The sequence below is a fragment of the Puntigrus tetrazona genome, unplaced genomic scaffold (assembly GCF_018831695.1).
Source record: "Puntigrus tetrazona isolate hp1 unplaced genomic scaffold, ASM1883169v1 S000000513, whole genome shotgun sequence".
In the NCBI taxonomy this organism is placed as follows: domain Eukaryota; kingdom Metazoa; phylum Chordata; class Actinopteri; order Cypriniformes; family Cyprinidae; genus Puntigrus; species Puntigrus tetrazona.
The window spans coordinates 682501-697500 of NW_025048150.1; the positions used below are offsets into that span (position 1 = coordinate 682501).

At 35.6% G+C, this 15000-nt stretch overlaps 2 protein-coding genes across 3 annotated transcripts in view; both read right to left on the reverse strand.

Annotated features, from left to right (window-relative positions):
* Positions 1–2332, reverse strand: part of shmt2 (serine hydroxymethyltransferase 2 (mitochondrial)) — a 25880-nt gene extending 23548 nt beyond the window's left edge. The window contains exon 1 of the mRNA XM_043232155.1: positions 2199–2332. Coding sequence (XP_043088090.1) covers positions 2199–2231 — 33 coding nt within the window. The 5' untranslated portion in view covers positions 2232–2332. The remainder of the gene's footprint in view (positions 1–2198) is intronic.
* A 2049-nt stretch (positions 2333–4381) lies between these two features.
* Positions 4382–15000, reverse strand: part of LOC122334300 (neurexophilin-2) — a 47389-nt gene continuing 36770 nt past the window's right edge. Inside the window, exons 2-3 of one of the 2 annotated variants that reach the window (XR_006248737.1) lie at positions 5614–6723; positions 4382–4935 (exon numbers count right to left, since the gene is read on the reverse strand). Coding sequence is in view for 1 of the 2 variants with exons in the window: in XM_043232088.1 (XP_043088023.1) it covers positions 5926–6723 (798 nt within the window). In the remaining variant the exon portion in view is untranslated. Of the gene's footprint in view, positions 6724–15000 lie in introns of both variants that reach the window. The other variant, XM_043232088.1, reaches the window with a different exon arrangement.

Below are 15000 nucleotides of genomic sequence, written 5' to 3' on the forward strand. Positions count from 1 at the left end.
AACGTCTTTAAAAGCTCTTCTGTGGCTTTCTGAGATCGAACCCCCGGGATGAGAGGCGTGGACTCCAAGCTCGTGTCTGATTGGCCGACCGGAACATGAGCTTTGGCATATAACGTGAAACAGCGGCAGGTTAATCATTGAGTGGTTGGTTACAGCTGCTTGAGAAAGTTGACTGATAAGATCAAAGCTCAATAAATGAAAGCGTGAACTTTCAGAACCCCTTCAGAACCAACTAACCGCCATTTCTGACGAGGTTTAAAAATCCTTTAAGCTTTAAAAAGTGAAGTACAAGAAGCAAAACTGTGGAAAGATATTACAGTTTTCACAGAATACACTACATTTGATTTTACTAGTTTTATTTATATATATATATATATATACACACACACACACACTTTATTACTTTTTATTTTATTTATTTATTTATTTTTAATAGCACCCATTTTAAGCATCAAACCCTTTAAAATCACAACAGCTTGTTTATATGCAAAATTATACGTTCAAATGCTGTTAAAAGAGATATGACAATGTAAAAATATATATATAATTATTTAAAATAAACTGTTAAGTCAGATTCGCTGCAGATTTCTTGCAATTATATAAAAAATAAATAAAAATACTTTATTTTTATTATTTATTAATAATATCAATGAATTAAAGTTTTAACCATCCTTAACGTGATTTATACTTTAAGATTTGACTTGTTTCAAGAGAACACCACTAACCCTTTATTCTCACCCTGTTGTTGTTGTTGTTGTTGTTGTTGTAACTGCTTTACAAACACTGTTTAAAATGGCTTTTTAGCAAAAGCATTTATCTTAAAGCTTGTTTTTACTGGAAAACAAGACAAAACACAGATAAAGAAAATGATTCTCGGGTGCAACAACACTTAAACGATCAATATCAAACATCTCAGCAGATCCAGAGATAGATATATATATATTAATTAATAAAGATTCATTCGCAGAAATTAAATGAAAAATGTTAAATTCAAAATTCCAGTCAGCAAAATCAAACACATTTATTGGCGGAAATTACGTAAAAGAGATCAAATATAAAAATATAATAATAGCCTATAATGATGATAATGATAATATACAAATATAAAGACGCTGATCAGTTAATAGACTCAAGTTAGCAAGACTATGGGATGAATAAAGATGTTTTCTTATTTTATTTAATTGTAACATTTATTCGTGATAAACTCAAATCGAATCGCGTGCAAAACAGTCCAATAATTCATATTATAAAACAATAAAATACAAAATTATGCATGCCTAATAATGTGTGTAATAATGATTCGATTTTCAATAACGAAGTCTCTTATAATCCCGGGTTGCTATGGTCACAGAAAAACTTATCAAAACCATCCCCAAGACAAAACTAAGAAGACGTGGACGAACACAAAAGATGCCTCTGTTTGGTCTTCAGACACACGTTTAACTCAATAACAGCAAAAGCATGAAAGCACGTGAAACAGCAGACTTTAAGAAGCACAGCTTACTAGTAATCTACTTGAGAGGAGTAAAAACAGAGGAAAGAAAGAGAGCAGGTTTACTGATACTGACTGAAACTGAGCTGAACTCAGCAGAGAAGAAGAATAAACACTTCTTACAAGTTCTCATAATCCTCTTTTTATGAAATCTGACAATTAAGACTTCTTGCAATCGTTTTTCCATCTCAGTATCAGACATAAAAAAATAACTTGATCTCACTATTCTGAAGAAATTAAACAGATCTGAAAAAAAGCGACAAACTCGTTTTTATGTTTTAAATAAAAGAAATCTGATGTGATAAACAGATTAAAGCATGCGATTTTGTGAACCACGCAAATGTGTTACGTTGTGTGTGTGTGTGTGTGTGTGTGTGTGTGTGTGTGTGTGTGTGTGTGTGTGTGAGGAATCATGCAGAAACAGCACGAGCGGTTGCATCACCTAACCAGTTTAACCAGACTAGTTAACACGGTTCTGCTGTTTACATCCCTGAAGACATCTCAGAGCCCGGTCCGATCCGAGCATTTGGATGTCACAGAGCTGCTGTAAAGCGGTAGTTTGTTAAACTTCGGCCCGGAGGCTCTGAACACACTCGTGCACGCAGCAGCTGCTTGGACACGAAACGCTTCTGATGCGCATTTCTTCACGCATGCACACTGATGAATGTTATCGCTCGCTTTCGCGTTCACGCGTGTATAAACTCACCCTGATTAGTTGTCTCAGTGTCAACGTCAACATGGTAAAGCCACCCAACTTCTCCGGTTCCAGCAGGTTTTTGCGTTCGCACGCTTTTCGACCGTCGCCTAAATGACAGCAGCGGATCGACGGTGAGCGCGGGGGCTCACGGGAAATGTAGTCCCCTCAGAGACGCGGCAGCTGCGCAGTCGCTGGACTACAAACTGACGTCATGACCTGGGGAACGAAGTATTCCTTACGTCTCATTTTTTTAAAAGAAGGTTCATTGCATTAGATTTCATGCTTTATGTCCTTTTTTTTCTAATGCATTTTAGATATTAATGTATTTTTTGTTATTAGTCAGGTTTAGTAATGTTGCCTTTTTATGTGTCTTGTATTTTTATTTTTTTTTTTTGAAGTACAAAAAATGAGACATTTTGCTTCAGGAGTTTGCTGAAAAAAAAAGCCTATATATATATATATATATATATATATATATATATATATATATATATATATATATATATATATATATATATATATATATATAAAATATATATATATATATATATATATATATATATATATATATATATATATATATATATATATATATATAAATAAAAATTACATTTTATTTCACTTAGGTTTCAGTTTTTAGTTATTTGATTTTTTTAATGGTTTTAATTTTAATTTCTATACTTTTCCATGTAACCTCGTTTCATGAAGGCTGCAGGCATAGACCAATAATTATTTAATATTTTCCGCTAACAAGGATTAAATATCACCTCAACAACTCTCATATACAGCTGATATTTACAGTAAATCGTGGGAAAGAATGCTTGCAGTTGCAGTAATTCATCATTTCATCATTTACAGCAGCATTAACTCAACACGCTTTTATTTCTAGATTGTAAATAAAACATCATTTGAGCAAAAAAAAACAACAGCAACAACAACTATTAAATGAAACTTTCAAATTTAATTGGATTGTAATTACCCTAACTGCATATAGCCTCATTCGGATATATCTCAGGTTTAACATGAAATGATGGACTATATAAATATATTGTCCCTTTTGTCGTCATCTGCTGATCAGAATAAATCCCAGACACGTCTTACACTATATCTGACCTTACATCAGAAGCAAGGAGTCTTCGGTCTTTCTCAAAGCATCATCCTCTCAATCATCTGATAATAACAGCCGGTCAGGTGGTGTCAGATTTAATGATTTATTTGTGATAGATTATTTACACACAAGTTTCCCCGTGTACGCTATACACATCATCAAGCAATGCTGCGTTCCTCTCGTATCTCACAGACTGATCGGTGTCCGAAAATAACAAAGACGCCTCCGCTCGAAACCAAGAGAAGGAGACCGAAGGGGAATCGTTTCGTCGGCGTCTCTGCGAGCTTCATTCAGAGCTAGTAAATAGATAAGCTATGTCTTTAACTTCAGGATATATAAAGGTAGTTCGTAGGGGAGGATAACATTCTGATAAATACATTCGTTTGGATCTGCACATGATTCTACGCTCTTCAGAAGAAAAGGTCTTGACCGGAATTAACGGGAACGTCCACGGGAAGCTTCCTCGGATCAGTGAACGGAGGAAAGAGGGTTCTCCGACGAACTAAAAGTCTGTTTCGTTACTGCCGTTAATCGTTCCGACATCCGTGGAAACTTCCCGTTTTTTAAAAGTCCTCCAATCTCGGAAAAAAATGGTACTTTGCTCTTAAAAATAAAGGTTCTTTAGAGGAAAAAGACAAAAGTGGTTCTTTGCTGTAATCGAGAGTTCCATGGAGAACGTTTATCAGCGGAAAGAGCTTAAAATGTTCTTCACAGTAAAACAGATGAGTGTGATATAATTAAGACTCATTCAGCTTCATTTGATTAAAAAAATTCAATGTATCAATTTAATTAACATATATATATATATATATATATATATATATATATATATATATATATATATATTTTTTTTATTTATTTATATATTTTATATATATTTATATACATATTTATATATATTTATATACATATATATATTTATATATATATATATATATATTTATATACATGCATATATATGTATTATGTATATATATATATATATATATATATATATATTCAAGATTTTCAAGATTGATATATATATATATATATATATATATATATATATATATATATATATATATATATATATACACACATATTGTACAATGAAAAAAAATTGAAGAATCAGACAATGCTGCTGCAAAGAAAAAAAAAAATCTGAACCTTTATTTTTGAGTTTAAGGCAAATTTTCTCAAATTTACCCAGGTTTTTGTTAATCATAATCATACTTTGAAGCCAAAACGAGTTCAAGTTAAGAAAATAAACGCTTGTCTTCATCACCTTGCTTCACGACTGACATCAAAAATCAATTTTTTTTCATCCATTCATTATTTTCGTCATCATCCGAGCTAGAAGTCTGAAAGCGGCCTGGAGTTCATCAAACCCTGACCAGACCGATAGAGACCAGATCTGAGCTGGTTTTGGTCTCCATTCTGAAAGACATCCGCAGGATCAGTAGAAAAGCGACGCGCTCCTGACGGTCTAACAGTCGACGGACCAAAACAGAGCAAAGCATAAAGAAAACAAGATCAAGATCTGAAGGGACTCGGCGGTTCTCTCGACATCCGACCCCGGAGCACTAAACCAGTCCTAAGAGTCCGCTTTTACAAACTGAACGAATCATCTTTCCACCGATGCATGGCTTCTGGAAACTGAGGGAGCAAAGAATATCGAGAAAATCATCTTTAAAGTTGCAATGCATATTACTAATCAATAAAATACTTAATATCCTAACGATTGTTGGCATAAAAGAAGAATTGATCATTTTGACCCACACAGTGTGTTGATGTCTATTTCTATTATTACACACGGCCTCATCCGCACTGGAAAAAATTATTATTAATTCAATTTACAATTTTTTTTTAAAGGTAAGCGGTTGCAATTAATTTATAGCTACATTTAAATAAACTAATGTTAACATTTTTACATTTAAATGTAACAGTTTGCAGCCAATAAATAACCGAAAAATAATAAAATTCGATGCATTCATTTTACGGACATGCCTGTTAACTCACGCAATGAAGAGTAAAAATAATAGCGACATATCGGTAAACGCCTGTGGAAAATAAAATGCAGAAAAATGTAAAAATGCAGAAACTCGTTTCTGCCACTGACTAAAAGGTTATTGTTATCTTGTAATGTGAAATTTTACGAGATATAAACTTGCGACTGCCAAGCGCCGACTTTATATATTAATTGTGAGTTTATACGACGCTTTATATCTCCGTTTATTTCTCAGAACTGCAAAAAGTCATATTTGCACAATTCAAGATATAACTTGCAACTACGAGGAAAAAAATCCCATTTGTGGGATAAAAAGTCGTAAATACCATTTCTATTTTTCGATTTGGGGCTACTTTCGTTTTTTCCGAGTACACACTCATGACTGGTTTTGTGCTCCAGATACACTCTTAAAGATAAAGGTGCTGGAAGTCTTCCTCACAGCGATGCCACGGAAGAACTACTTTTGGTTCCACGAAGACGCACTCAGACAAAGAACCATCTCTTTATAATCAGCAGAGCCTTCGTGAATCGGACGTTGAAGGTCCTTCAAGGGAACAGTTTCTTTTGTGGCCTCGAGCACCTTTATTTTGAAGAGCGGGGTCACGCACACACATCAAACGCAGGTGGAAAGCGGCTCCTCATCCGAAGTATGGATGCTCGCTCTGAAAGTTGTAGTCCGGACAGACCTTCTGCACCAGCTTGTAGTCGATGCTGAAGAAGGAGATGAAGATGCAGATGACTTTGAAGGGTTTGGCGCAGAGCCAGGACGAATGCGACTGGGTGTTCTCGGTGAAGCAGGTCTGGGACGGATCGTAGAGGCAGGGCTTGGGCTTCTTGGAGCGGTCCGTCTTCTCGTATTCGACGCGACAGTTGAAGGTTTTGACGTCTTTGGGCTCGAGGGTGGACTGATGCGGCTGGTGGATCTGGATCTCCGGCTGAAGCGGGTTCTGGAGAACCTCGAACTCCACGATCTTGGACGGAGGGACGATGCTCACCGAGACGTTGCCCAGACTGGAGGAGTTGTGCCGGAAGTAGACGGTGAATGTGCCGTTGACGTGGTCCACGATCTTCCCCGTCACCAGGAGACTGAACTTGAGCGTCTTGACGTTGAAGTAGAAGTCTCCCCAGCCGAAGATCTTCTTGGTCTTCATGGAGGTCTTGAGCGAGGGCTTGCGTTTGGGCCGGTAGCCCGTCTGGTCCAGGAGCTGAGACTGGTTCCGGGCCCATTCGTAGGGGTTCTGGAAGCTGAAGCCGGGCGCTTTGGGCTTCGGCGGCGTGTGGTCCAGCGTGGAGAAGATCCTGGAGGTCTGGTAGGGAGGTTTAACGCCGCCTGACGGAGCCGGGACGCCGTACGGGAGGCTCTTGAAGACTGTGCCGGACGCTCCCTGCTCCAGGTAATCCAGAGACTTGCCCACCTGTTTCTCCAAGCCGTGCACCTGCACACACAAAACACACGTGTTAGAGATTTCATTCAGCATAGTTTATAACAAAAAAAAAAAAAATTCTATAAATTCACTATTTCAATAATGCGTTATTTGTTAACCTATTAAAAAAAACAAATATTTGACTTTAAAATAGATTAATATGATAATTAAGACGTCAAAACAATATATATATATATATATATATATATATATAAAAAAAAAAAAAAAATATATATATATATATATACACATAGATATTTTTATATAAATAATTTAATATTTGTTAAAAAAACAAATATTTGACTTTAAAATAGATTAATATGATAATTAAGACGTCAAAACAATATATATATATATATATATATATATATATATATATATATATATATATATATAGTAAAAAATATATATAAAAAAAAAATATATATACACATAGATATTTTTATATAAATAATTTAATATTTGTTAAAATAAAACAAATATTTGACTTTAAAATAGATTAATATAATAATTAGGACTTCAAAACAATATATATATATATATATATATATATATATATATATATATATATATATATACATATTAATATTTAAATAATCTAATAATTGTTAAAATAAAACAAGATAAAATATAGATATATAATATATTAAAAAGTGCAAACATATGAAAATGATGACATCTACATATCTATAAGCAATACTGAAAAAACACCAAAATATTTACATTTGTGTCTAGACACGCATGGAAACAAAACAAAACAAAAACAAAGTTTGATTTAATTATTATGTATTATGACGAATTAAACTTTTAATTTGATTTTAAGTCATAGAGACATTTAAATATCGAAATATGATACTTAAAGCATAAAAATAACTATTCAAATGTTTGATTTAAGTCAGATACAAATATATAAATACAATACTTTAAAATTAAACAATAATTATAAATATAGTTAAATATAAACTTTATAAAAGTATTTCATTATATAATATAATTATATTTCATTATATTAAAGATTAAATATTTAAAAATGATAAACAAACATATAAAATATGATAAAGATGACCACTGTAATTAAAACCAATTCAGATTTATTTCTTTTTTTAACAGAATCCCTTCAGAACAGAATCGGCTGCGTCATCAACAGGTTTGTTTTATTCGTCTAATATAAAATGTTTTTCCAAACAGCAGACACGATATATAATGTGATGTTATGGAAAGGCATGAATCAATAATAAATCAGGAGTGCATTGATTGTGTTATTCCCGATGGATTCAGTATTAATTGCTGAAGACAGAAACACAGAATAATTAAACACCTTAAACACAATTGGATTTTGCACATGTACTATTAGAGTGAAAAAATGATTATCGATGACTGAAGAAAAGCACATTTACAGTAATCATAGTGAACCCAGGATCAATAACACACATCTAGAGCGACGTTCATAATTCATACGCATCTCTCCGGGACATTTCTATTTTTACAGATCATTTCATGTTGTTGTGGCTGCTCTATTTACAGTGAAGTGTGTGTGAATATTAATAAAGACTGGAAACACACTTGACATCATCATCGCCACACACACACACACACACACACACACACACACACACACACACACACATACACACACACACACACACACACACACACACACACACACACACACACAGACACACACACACACACACACACACACATACACACACACACACACACACACACACACACACACACACACACACACGCACACACACACACACACACACTCACACACACACACACACACACACACACACACACACACACACACACACACACACACACACACACACACACACACACACACACACACACACACACACACACACACACACACACACACACACACACACACACACACACACATACACACACACACACACACACACAACGGCACATACAATATACAACATACACACACACACATTGCTTTTTATCTTCTATTTTTTGTATTTTTTTACAATTCTGACTTTTCTCCTAATTTTTACATTTTTATCTTGAAACGTTAAATATTCCTATTTCGACTCTTTAGTTATCTTGAAATTCTTTTTCCTCGTGATAAAAACTTTTTTTTACGACTTTTTTCTCACGATTCTTAGTTATTTCGCAATTGTTATTTTTATTGTTAAATTGACACTCCTTGTGATTGGGAATTTAATTCTGTAATTCTTATTTTACTTGTAATTTTTTCAAATCCAACTTTTTAATTGCAACTGCGAGACTCAACCTCACGCTACAGACTTCTTCTTAGACTTTCTATCATGCATCCTGCACATCTTCAAAAACCCCTTTGCATTTCCCTTTTATACAGGTTTTTGAGTTCTTTGTCAGAAACGTCACTTCGAGGATCGAGCCTCAAGTCAAAGCGTCTTTGGTTCTTGTGTGTTTTGCTGAGTTTGGATCTCGAGTGAAAGCGTCCCTGAACACACACTCATCCGTCTCTGATTGTTACAGCGTTGGTCAGAGAGCCGCTAATGTATTCAATCAGTAAATGAATTTAGCTGCGCGTGTCGAGGCGATCGGGCCATCGATCCAGGGATATTGATCAGTGACCGGACAGATTACAAAAAGAGCTGATGACGGATGCGTATCGAGCCAAATCTGACTGGACGTGTGTTTGAACAGTCGTTTCTCACGACTTCCACAGAGTTATTATTGAGCGCTGATCTCAGAAATGAAACACGACGAATCAACATGAAAATCACCAGCAGCTAACAGGTTAAAGGGATTTTTATAGTAAAAAAATCAGGGCTGCTGCAGTTACTTTAATAAAAAAAAGTAAAATAAATATGGTAAAATTCAGCTTAATTTTTTTAGCTAGCTAAACAATGCTTTTTCACATTTCTATAACTAAAACTGAAATAAAAAAAATATATATATATATATATTTTTAAATAACAAAAACTAATAAAATGAACAAAAGTACTGAAACTAAAATGAACATAAAACCTGAATATATATATATATTAAAAAAATTGAATAACAAAAACTGTTATAATATATTAATTACAGAATTTTAAAATATTCTAATATTTTAAATAAAATAAAATGTTAATTATTTCAAATATTTTATTCACATTTAAATTTAAATGACTTTATTTTAAACGAATAGAATTTAAATAAAATACATAATAATGTAGACATAATAATTTAAATTAATGTAACTTTTAAAAACCCAATGGAGACAAAAAAACTACATGAAACAAAAAACATCATTTTGTCATTCGTATTAAATGAGTGACAAATTGTAACTAATTAAACTATAATACGAGCTCGAATCAATGTCTGAAGGACCAGAAATAAATCACAGTAATAAATAATAAAAACAGTTATCAAATAACTGATCAGAACAGACGTCTTTCACAAACATCCAAAATCTTACCGTAAATCGCTCCCCTTTCAACGAATAAAGCCACAAAGCCCTGGTTTTAAGCTTCCCCGTTCATACTGTACATACAGTCAAACAGCATCTGGCCTCGCTGCATCAGCACCATCTGCTCTGCTCTGACCTTTGACCTCTGTGACAGACGCCCTGACCGCTCCGTGATGATTTCAGATCACGGATCACCAGAAGATGAAATATGACCGGCTCCTCGCCGTGTGAAGCAGCACATACAGACAGAAACGTCTCTCAGGATCTGAACGCTTCCAGGGTTTACTCTGTTTTCTTCGAGGATGTTTGTAAAGAAATAGAATTTACAGAGAGACCAGAAAATAAAATTAAATAAAAAAAAAACTATTTAATTTAGTAACAATTTTACTCCACTTATTTACTAATTTAATTATTAATTAGCACCCAAATTAAATTAATTGCATCCAAATTAAAGTTTTTGTTTACATATGTGTGTGTGTGTGTGTGTGTGTGTGTTTATTATGTATGTATAAATACACACGCTTTTTATGTTTATATATTAAATATGTTTATATGTATCTGTTTATATATTAAATATATTTATGTATAAATTGAATGAATATAATGTAAATATTTTCAAAATATATACTGTGTGTGTGTGTGTGTTTATATCACACACACATATATAATGTAACGACTAATTGCTTGACAGCGTTTTTTTTGGTGTGGAAATCATTTTTCTTGCATGCATTTAGCAGGTGATTTCATCCGAAGACCCGACAATAAAAAAACTCATCTCCTCACTTTCCCCCGAAACCAAAAGTTCACAAAAACACCTTAAAACTAACCCCAGAGAGAAAAAACTCCCCAGACTTTCCCCTGAAGTCTGTCCTCCACACTTTAATATCAACACTGAATAAAAGACAGTTATGCACAACTAAATATTGCATCTTATAAAAGCAAATCCTTCTCGATTGAAGAATTTTAAGAGGCGTCTCCTCATGATCAGGAGAAACTCGTTTTGCCAGGAAACAGAAAGTAGCTTTGCTTTGGTTTGGTTTGGTGAGCTGAGGGCCGTAAGGAGGTTAACTCGCTCTTGCCCTTCATGTTTGGCCAGCTCAGCACCGATCGCCCAGCTGTTCTCCTGCAGAAGAAATGATGAAACACAGCTGGAGTTTGAAGAGTTCAGCTCGGAAATAAGAGCAGGACTCTCTTCACTGTCAGCAAAAACCCTCCGGAGCGCAAAAAACCCGCCCCAGACCGAGCGACTGAGGACACAACCGTCCAGAGAGAAGTAGTTAAAGCCAACCAAATGCATTCATCACACTATTTCTTGTAGTTACAGTACATGCTGGTGTGGAGCTAATTAGCATTAAATAAGAGTTTAGGCAAAATATCGCATTGCTTTATGATAAATATAACCATCGTTGTTTTACATCTAGGCCCGTGCGATATGTATTTTTCCAAAAACAATGAAAACAGCTCAATTTCACACAAAGAGTGATGCTTTTTCCTCCAAAAATAGCCAGGATTACAACCAGATTTTCTTTTTCTACAATGAATTAATTATGGCACGAGTCATAGACACCTATGTCGGCAAAAATAAACATCAGATCATAAAAAACTATTCCGAACACAAGCAGAGCTCTGAATGATTCATCCGTTCAAAAGATTCGCTTCGATCGTGATGACTCGCTTTTTTACAGTAACTTACTGTTATCTACTGCTGAGTATCTTTTATCATTTAAATCATATCAAATATCAAGAAAAAAAGGTAAAATGCCCGTAAAATATGAACATCTGTTAAAACCTAGCACACTTGGCAAAATATCATTTGATTATAGTTATCAATAAAATCCCAGAAAACACCCCTAGTTAGAACTATTATGATTTTTTGCAAGGTGACATTATTTTCATGACAAAATAATATTTATCCGATCCAGATTTCTTTGAAAAAAAGCTATTTATTTATTCCCCTTGTTATGGATTATTACTACTTTTTATAATAAAGTAATTGTAAATTTAAATAATACTCATTTAAATAATAAAAATACAGCAAAAAAAACTACTTTATATTATTTAGCAAAAAAAACAAACAAACAAAAACTTTTTCACTCATTTAAAACAGAATGAAATGTAACATGCGTCCTTATTCTTTAATATGTACACTGTTAAAAAAACATTTTATGGTGAAATGCTGGCCGCTAAACGTAAAAAATGTTTATGTTTTACCGTTTTAACTGAACTGTACGGTTAAATACTGTAATTTCATTAACTGAGGTAATGTTAATATACTAGCATACTGAACGTACAGAAATACGCTGATATCCACCAAAAACAGGTGACGAGAGAAAGTCACGCGAGGAACCGGAAAACAAACAGCTTTTAAAACTCGTTGAACTGAAATGTGCAAAAAACATTCATTTAACAACATTAAATGTAACATGCAACCCTAATAAACATAAACTAAAAAGAAGCATAGGGATTTTAAAGAAAAAATATTACATTTAAACAAAATTTAAAATGCAATGCAGGGAATTCTGGGAGGAATTCTTTTCCTGTAAATTTTACAGTAATTTACCGTTAACATGTTTTTACTGCAGCAGCTTTTTCTGTTAAAATCACATTCATTTTTTATCACAAAGTCAATAAACATGTTATTTAAACTTCATCAAGCAGATTTTGACTTTAATCTACAAAATCCTACTTGAAACATTAAAAGTAGACGAGCTTTTTGTGAGCATGAGATCACTTTTGTGAATTTCTTCACGTCTTTGATTCAAGTAAAGAAAACCAGGATGAAAAGTGTGAATAGAACGGGCTTGGTTCTCTAAAAGCATTAAAACATTATTTCTTATTTTTGTGCATTTTCTTACTACAGTATAGTACAGTTTCCGTTAAAAAAAGGGACATTATTTTGCGATCGCTCCCTACGGCGTGAAAGCGGTTTCGTTTGTGCAAAACGTAATTTCTTCTTTTTTTAAACCAGCTGAACTGGGGTCCCGAAAGCAGTCGGGAGGACAGATCAGACGCGGCCGTGACTTCATAAAGAGCTCCAGGAGGTTGTTAGCAGCGTTTCAATTCGAGCGATGCATTTACAAGCCTGCAGACAGCAATATCAAGTGGAAAGCTGCTGTCGATTACAACAGCTGCCACCAAAACACAGCGTTCCTCCTGATCTATAACACACTCAGGCTTTCCTTCTTCTTTATGCGCCATCTCTGCGGCGAGGAGGAATAATAACCCGTCGAGTCGAAGGGAAGATGGAGTAATCCAGCCAGACCGACTGTGTATACATATGTATGTCTCAGGGAATTTAATATAAAGAAAATTTGATTACGGTGGCTCGAGATCGCGAGCGGTGGAGGGAAATGGCTTTATTGGTGCAGAAGGAGGCTGCCGCGGAGTTCCAGGGCCATTAATAACCCATAACTTCATTTGAGACACTATGAGCAAAAAGCATCTTAAGAAAGTCTTTACGGGCGGCTGGAGGAGGCGGCGGAGCCCGGAAACGACTCTTCATCGACCGCGAATGACCACCGCCACTCGTTAGTGTCCACTCGTTAGTGACCGTCCCACAGGACCGACGGGAATATGAGCAGCGCCGCAGGCCTCTCTCCGACTCTAATTGGAGATTTATTTCATGCAATCAATTTGTTTCTGACTCGGATGCTGATGCATCGATCCTCTGTCACCACACACACACACACACACACACACACACACACACACACACACACACACAGACACACACACACACACACACACACACACACACACACACACACACACACACACACACACACACACACACACACACACACACACACACACACACACACACACACACACACACACACACACACACACACACACACACACACACACACACACACACACACACACACACACACACACACACACACACACACACACACACACACACACACACACACACACACACACACACACACACACACACACACACACACACACACACACACACACACACACACACACACACACACACACACACACACACACACACACACACACACACACACACACACACACACACACACACACACACACACACACACACACACACACACACACACACACACACACACACACACACACACACACACACACACACACACACACACACACACACACACACACACACACACACACACACACACACACACACACACACACACACACACACACACACACACACACACACACACACACACACACACACACACACACACACACACACACACACACACACACACACACACACACACACACACACACACACACACACACACACACACACACACACACACACACACACACACACACACACACACACACACACACACACACACACACACACACACACACACACACACACACACACACACACACACACACACACACACACACACACACACACACACACACACACACACACACACACACACACACACACACACACACACACACACACACACACACACAGACACACACACACACACACACACACACACACACACACACACACACACACACACACACACACACACACACACACACACACACACACACACACACACACACACACACACACACACACACACACACACACAGACAGACACACACACACACACACACACACACACACACACACACATGAATACTCTGAGATGCGTGATATGCTATAAAGTTTACGGTAGCAGTCAGAGGTTTGGAATCATTACGTTTGGTTTGCTTTTGCTTTTATTGATCAAAAGTGCATAAAAAACTGAAATATTATTGCATTTAAAATAAATGATTTCTACATGAATCTGTAGTAAGATTTAATTTATTTCTGTGACGTGCAACTG